The following is a 7,500-nucleotide window of genomic DNA, read 5'->3' on the forward strand; positions in this document are numbered from 1 at the left end:
CCTCATAAAGACCCAACGAGGCAAACGGGAGATGCTATGATGTTGAGATTATAGCGGAGAAAGGCCGCGGTAAACGCATCACAGCCGGAGGGACCTGGAGTCTAAACAATGTGCTGATAGGGGGAACCTGGCCAATCAGAGGCCAATCATCACCAGTCATCACATGATGTGCGTTCAAGCCCAACCAAGCCTTGATGCTACCCTGGGTTCAGCGAATCGCTCAGATTCCTCACCCCGACGCTGTGCTCAAAGTTCAAACTCCTTACACCTTGACCCCGGTTGACCTCTTGAAACCCGTCCAATCAGATGACGGCTTTGTTTGACCGACCAAAATCAATAGGCATCTAAACCTAAATACATGTTTTATGAGCTTAAAGCAATCCTGTCTGTTGATTGGTTATACTCGGATCGCTTGAGGAAGGCGTAGGCTGACCGCCATGTCCCTCTGGTTCAAAGGTCAGCCGATGAGAGGTGGTGTGAGCTGGTTCAGAGGTCGGTTCATAAGAGGCGGTGTGAGCTGGTTCAAAGGTCAGCACCTAAGAAGTGGTGTGAGCCGGTTCAGAGGTCAACTCCTAAGAGGAGGTGTGAGCTGGTTCAGAGGTCAACTCCTAAGAGGAGGTGTGAGCTGGTTCAGAGGTCGGCTCCTAAGAGGAGGTGTGAGCTGGCTCAGAGGTCAACTCCTAAGAGGAGGTGTGAGCTGGTTCAGAGGTCAGCTCCTAAGAGGAGGTGTGAGCTGGTTCAAAGGTCGGCTCCTAGGAGGTGTGAGCTGGTTCAAAGGTCTGCTCCTAAGAGGAGGTGTGAGCTGGTTCAGAGGTCAGCTCCTAAGAGGAGGTGTGAGCTGGTTCAAAGGTCGGCTCCTAGGAGGAGGTGTGAGCTGGTTAAGAGGTCAGTTCCTTACCGTGCAGCCAGGTGGAGTCATACTGCTCCGTGCGCATCACGCGGCGGTTGCCAAGGCTACGGAAGAAGGCGGAGTCCCTGCTCATGAAGTCTGAGGTGATGCCAGCATACAGCTCCCCATCTGGAACCAAAATGGAGGCCGTCATTCTTCACCATAGTGAACTGTTGTTGAGTTCCCCCATTTACTTCCAATAGCGCGCTAAAACATGCTCTAGTGTAATCCATTAAATAAATACGCAAATACGGAAACTCATAAAGTGCAAACTTTGTTAGCATGGGTTGAAACCTCTCGCGGACAGCAGAAAAAAATATTTTATTTCCATTCAGTTCATTCAGTAAAGATGATGTTTGAACGGCCTGAGTTGCAAATACTATGTACGCAACGCAACAGTTTGATTATTTTGATTTATTGAGAGTTTGGGAGATTAACATGTGGACAGCACATCTGAATCTGCTTCCTAAAGCCTAATACATCCATGAGTGACGGACGATTGCAGAGCAAACTGCCTAAATTATCCTGCGTGCTGACTCCCAGTCAGCCGGAACAGTCCAGCCCAAGAAGTGCGGAACCCCGTGGCTGGAGCAGAAAGACGCTGTCTGTGGACTCAGCAGGCTCCTTGTGTCTGGGCCCTGAACGCTGGCTGAAGGACCCTGGGAGAAGGTGGGCGCTGGAGAGGCCATCTTACCGACCACGGCGGAGGCTGTTCGCTGGTGGGGGTCGTAGGGGCACTTCCCTTTACCGCACTCCGTCTGTCCGTAGCTGAGGCTCTGGTGCTCCGACTGGGAGGGACACACGGAACGGGAGGTTAGACAGACAGACGCACAGACGGGAGGGCAGACAGACGGACGCACAGACGGGAGGTCAGACAGACATACAAAAAGAAGGAAACACAGACAGGAGACAGAACCGAATCAGAGACAGCAAGACAGACGGAGAGGCAGACAGACAGACAGACAGACAGACAGACAGACAGACAGACAGAGAGTCAGACGAGCTTACAGAAAGAAAGAAAGAACAAAAGACAAAAGACAAATAAAGTTAGAAAGGAAGGAAAGTTAACCCAGTTCACACACACACACACACGCACGCACGCACGCACGCACGCACGCACGCACGCACACACGCACACACGCACACACGCACACACACACACACACACACACACACACACACACACACACACACACACACACACACACACACCCACACAGTGTGATGGGGTGGTGATTGGGGCTTAAGGGGAGCCGTTTTAAAATGTGTGAAGTTGAGCATTAGTCGCTGAGCACCAGAGGCTCCTCTGAGCAGCCTGTCTGACCTGATCCCTGAGGCCTCTGTGATCCGCCTTTCATCTGATTAGCTGCTCAGTCACACACACACACACACACACACACACACACACACACACACACACACACACACACACACACACACACACACACACACACACACACACACACACACACACACACACCTTGAGGAAGAGGCTGGTGGCGATGAAGACGCAGCGGGGGTTGAAAGCTCCGGTGCCACACACATACAGGTGGGTCTGGTTATACGGCTGCAGCACCCTCAGGAAGTTACCGCACTCCGTCTGCACACACAGAGGGTGTTGTATAACACACTATTGGGGGGGGGGGCGTGTGTGTGTGCGTGTGCGTGTGTCGGTGTGTGTGTAGGTGTGTGTATATGGGTGCGCGTGTGTTTGTATGTGTGTGTGTGTGTGTGTGTGTGTGTGTGTGTGTGTGTGTGTGTGTGTGTGTGTGTGTGTGTGTGTGTGTGTGTGTGTGTGTGTGTGTGTGTGGGTGTGTGTGTGTGTGTGTGTGTGTGTGTGTGTGTGTGTGTGTGGGTGCAGAGGTGTAGGAGGAATGAATAGAGGACAGGGTGTTGTAATTATTAGTGTGTGTTTACTTGAGTGGACCATATGCTCCTTGTCCAGCCGTTTCAGAATGCTTCTGTATCCACTCCAGGTCTGATTGTATGCTCTGATTAGTCTCACTTGTAGGTCACTCTGGATAAAGGCGTCTGCTAAATGACTTAATATGAATGTCCATATGTCATAAGTGTGTGTCCGTGTGTGTGTGTGTGTGTGTGTGTGTGTGTGTGTGTGTGTGTGTGTGCATGTGTTGTGTGTGGGTGTACCTCTGGATGTTTCCCAGCCATCAGACATTCCTGGACACGATCAGGGCTGGCTGGCCAGTAAAGCTGGAGGTCAAAATGAAAGATAGAAAGAACGAAAGAAAGAATGAAAAAATATTTTATTTATTTTAAAAAGTAAGAATGAAAGATATTCTGATTCAAATACGTGATCACAAAAACCTCTTACTAAATGAGCACTGCTGTATCAATCATAATCCCGTAAGGGATTACTGAGAAAATTCCAACATAAATGCAAATAATCCCGCCTAACCTGACTTTCTGTGACATCTTGACCTAGTTTAAGCTGCCTATCGTTACCGGTGGCAACAGGAGAAACAGTTTAAGGGCAGTAGCAGGAAGTGGAGGTGGCTGGAGGGGCGGGGCCTCCCGGCGCCCTATTAAAGCTTCTGACTCATTTGATGATCAGATTAGATATGACCCCCTCCTGCTTATCTCTGAATACCACAGAGAGACCTGGTATGCAGACCTCCGGCACAGTGGGTCTGAAGTAACCTTTCAGAAACCTAAAAGAACGTGCCTTCCCGTTGGGTTATCGAGTTTTAAATACCATTCATAATATTCATAACCTGGATGGGTCATTAACAGGAGGTGCCACCGACGATCCCTCATCCCTTTGAGTGTTGAGTGATCATCGTGACTAGGCCTCCTCATCGGTTGTTCAACGGAAGGGTTTTTGACTACCAACCGTTTTTCTAAATTTGAACAAGAAATACCATCGAAAAACAAACGCCGGCGCGATCTGGCGACGACTGAAAGGCAAACAGAGATCTAATCACAGAGATTAGGCTGGTGAGTTAAACTAGATTATTCTAAAACTTTGCAGACGCCATCTGTTCCTCCACAGAGAGGAGACTGGAGCCATGGGAGGAACACGATGGCGCCGTCACACATGCCCAGACGCACAACGCAAGACTTTTTCTTTCTAGGCAGCAGGTGGAAGAAAAGGACTGACAGGAAAATCGGTTGAAATACAGGATGTCTATTTTTAAAACAGAATCCATCCCCAGTATTCATTTCGACATCGATGATGAGTACACACAGAGGAAATGAGTATTGATGACCATACTTTAGAGTTTTATAAAACTAAGCGTGCTTTGTTAGTCAGCAGGGTGTGACTGCCGGTTCCTGTCATCATCGGTGATTGGCCAATACCAAAGAAATTACTACATAGTCAGAAGGAATGACAGATCAAATACTTTCTGGTCATAATGGTGATGACTACTACAACGACTATGAGACCTTTATCGAAAGTGTCTCGCAATGAATACAGAGAGGATTGGACGAGTCATCCATCTATGAACTTATCTACATCTGACACAAGTGTGTGTGTGTGTGTGTGTGTGGGGGGGGGTGCATGTGTTTGTATCAATGTTTGCATGTGTGTGTGTGTGTGTGTGTGTGTGTGTGTGTGTGTGTGTGTGTGTGTGTGTGTGTGTATGTGTCTTTGTTTGTGTATTTGTGTGTGTGTGTGTGTGTGTGTGTGTGTGTGTGTGTGTGTGTGTGTGTGTGTGTGTGTGTGTGTGTGTGTGTGTGTGTGTGTGTGTGTGTATCAGTGTGTGTGTCTCTTTGTCTGTGGCTGCATGTCTGTGCATCAGTAGGTGTGTGTGTGTATCAGTGTTTGTGTGTGTTTGTGTGTGTGTTTGTCAGTGTCTGTGTATCAGTGTGTCTTTGTGTGTCTCTGTGTCAGAGTGTGTGTGTGTGTCTGTGTGTCAGTTTGTGTGTGTGCGTGTCTGTGTGTTTGTGTCTGTGTGTCTATGTATCAGTGTGTGTGTGTGTGTCTCTGTGTCACTGAGCGTATCTGTGTGTCAGTTTGTGTGTGTGTGTGTGTGTGTGTGTGTGTGTCTGTGTGTTTGTGTGTGTGTGTGCATGTCTTTGTATTAGAATGTGTGCATGGTTCTGCAGTGTGTCCGCGACGCAGCTGCTGACAAGTGGTACATAATGAGTTGTGAGTGTCTGGCACGCACTAAATGGGTTTTCAAATTTAGAAGATTTGAGAGACCGCACACCTAACGATAGATGAAGATAAATGAAACTGTTTTGGTCGTTAAGTGTGTGAAAGGCAACGATTCAACAAACAAAGCACACCACACACTAACCAATTCCATTCGCTAAGAGCCCAGTCCTGGTTCTCAAAGTGTAACTCACGCAGATCAAGATTGCAATCTCGCCATTAAATTGCCTTTGCACTCGTTTTTTTTCACTCGTTTTATTGCACTCACTCTTTCAGAACCTCCTCAGAACTCAGGACGAAGTTATGGAAACAGTGGGAAAACAAAAAAATATTATTATTGTGATACACTATCTATTTTACATATTTCTAATGCAATACAAGTTATGTGTAGCTTCAACACTAGCTGTTGCTGTAAACAATAGGCAACGCTCCAATTGGCCCGAAGGTCTCATGTAGACACATGCCGGTACGGTCGGTTTGCATAACATTAAACCGGTTTGACTCGCATACCGTACCGTACCGTACAATCCAGAAACCGCCTCACCCTAGTGAGTGTGTGAGTCGGTGTGTGTCACCTTGCGAGGGTTCTGTGTGATGTCATCCAGGCTGGTGGACAGCAGGTTGTCCTTCAGAGCCACGAAGAGACGCCGGCCGTCCTCGTCGGGGAGCAGCATGGACAGGTCTCCCGCCACAAGGGGAAGGGTTAGCAGGCGGCCATTTTGGATCAGCTCTGTAAGGGAGGAGGAAGAGGGAGAAGGAAATATTATTGAATAATAATTACGTACGCTCATAAAGGAGAGGCTCCACCGTCGATCCTAGCCAGATAAGATTTTTGTAATATCTTTTTTTTTATAAATATAATATTTATCGATGTTTACTTTAATTCCAACTGTTTTTAAGATATGAACAGCTGGATAAAATAATTACCCAGCAGAAACCAATAAAGCACCACTTAGTATTGGAATTGTTTATAAAGAAAATATCTAAATGTTATAAGTAATGTTTGAGACAGTTTCCCTAATGGGCGAGAGGATTGTGAAGAGGTTTAGGAAATTGGAAGAAAGCAGGGATTTTAAGCAGGTGTTGCATCAGTTGTGTTGCGGGAAATGTCTCCCTGGGGGCTTCAACTAGGTTACAGGATAACGGATGACACCCTAACTAGAGCAAGGTAGATTGATTCACAAATGCTGAACTCATTAGTTTGCCTTTCTGTGTTTATCGCGATACACACAACAGACAGACAACACTAGCGAAAACCCTTGCACTCATTACGGAGACCAATATTGGTCCATCTCCACACGCTCCCTCGTTAAACATGTATTTTGATATTCAGGACGAATGCTAACGAGCAGGTTTTCAGGGGGAAAAAGAAGAGGTGAAATAAATGTTTGGGCCAAATGAGAGCTAACAAAACAAGGCAATTAGAGAATCACACGAGACACTACGGCACCATTAGTGGTGGAGTGCAATGTTGAAATGTTGTGATGTTGGGGCAATAAACTGTGACTGTGTGTGGGTGTCTGGTTGTGTATGTCTGGTTTTGTGGGCGTGTGTTTGTGTGCATATGTGGGTGCGTGTGTATGTGATTACACTCACAAATCGGCATATCGGTAATCAACCGTGTGGTTACTTCCAATCTTGACTTTGTAACAAACAATGTGTGGATCATTGCATGCGTGTGTCTAATACTGTATATTAATCTGTGTGTGATTCTGTGCGTGCGTGTGTGTGTGTGTGTGTGTGTGTGTGTGTGCGTACTAGCGCTATAGGCAGCAATGGATAAATCAAGAATAATGACATCTATGATTGCGGTTTCCATGGTTACGGTTAACAGTGAGGAGGAGTGAGTACTCGGCGATCTGTAGCTGCTGATAGTCTAATTAGTAGTTTGTCAATGTCGTTATAGTAAACGTACATTTCCTACAGACAAGCCATGATCGTATATTTCAATTATGTGTCTCTATTTCTATGTATGTATGCATCCGTGTCCATAAGTGTATTACAATGGGAGGGTCTGTATATCTGTATGTATCTCTGTGCGTGTGTGTATGTGTGTGTGTGTGTGTGTGTGTGTGTGTGTGTCTGTGTGTGTGTGTGTCTGTGTGTGTGTGTGTGCATGTCTGTGCGTGCGTGCTCGCGTGTGTATGCATGAGTGTGAATGTGTGTTTATGTGTGTCTGCATGAGTGTGGACATGTGTGTGTGTGTGTCTGCATGTGTGTGTGTTTCTCATTGTCCCCCCCCCCCACCCCCCCCCTCCTCCTCTCCCTCTCTCTCTCCAGCCACACGATAGCTCGGTCGACCACCGTGTACATCAAACCAGATGTGTGCTGTGAAGTGAATCACTTCTGGTGGGCGCCATGAATAAAGAGAGAGAGGGGAAGATGAGGGATGTGTGATGTGTGGGGGGGACCGCGCTCCCCCCCACACCCCCACCCCCCCCTTACGCCTCTGTCTGCCGTCTACGTGTGGACCCAGCAGGTCGCAGGGTCGGCG

General features: G+C 47.4%; 1 protein-coding gene across 1 annotated transcript in view; it reads right to left on the reverse strand.

The window, feature by feature from the left end:
- The window catches only part of LOC132463891 (semaphorin-3ab-like), a 36,593-nt gene that overhangs the window by 8,765 nt on the left and 20,328 nt on the right, over positions 1-7,500 (reverse strand). Inside the window, exons 3-7 of the mRNA XM_060060036.1 lie at positions 5,582-5,736; positions 3,038-3,100; positions 2,370-2,489; positions 1,584-1,677; positions 899-1,018 (exon numbers count right to left, since the gene is read on the reverse strand). Of these exons, the coding sequence (XP_059916019.1) occupies positions 899-1,018; positions 1,584-1,677; positions 2,370-2,489; positions 3,038-3,100; positions 5,582-5,736 (552 nt within the window). The remainder of the gene's footprint in view (positions 1-898; positions 1,019-1,583; positions 1,678-2,369; positions 2,490-3,037; positions 3,101-5,581; positions 5,737-7,500) is intronic.

This window comes from Gadus macrocephalus, chromosome 1 (genome assembly GCF_031168955.1).
Source record: "Gadus macrocephalus chromosome 1, ASM3116895v1".
NCBI classification, from domain to species: domain Eukaryota; kingdom Metazoa; phylum Chordata; class Actinopteri; order Gadiformes; family Gadidae; genus Gadus; species Gadus macrocephalus.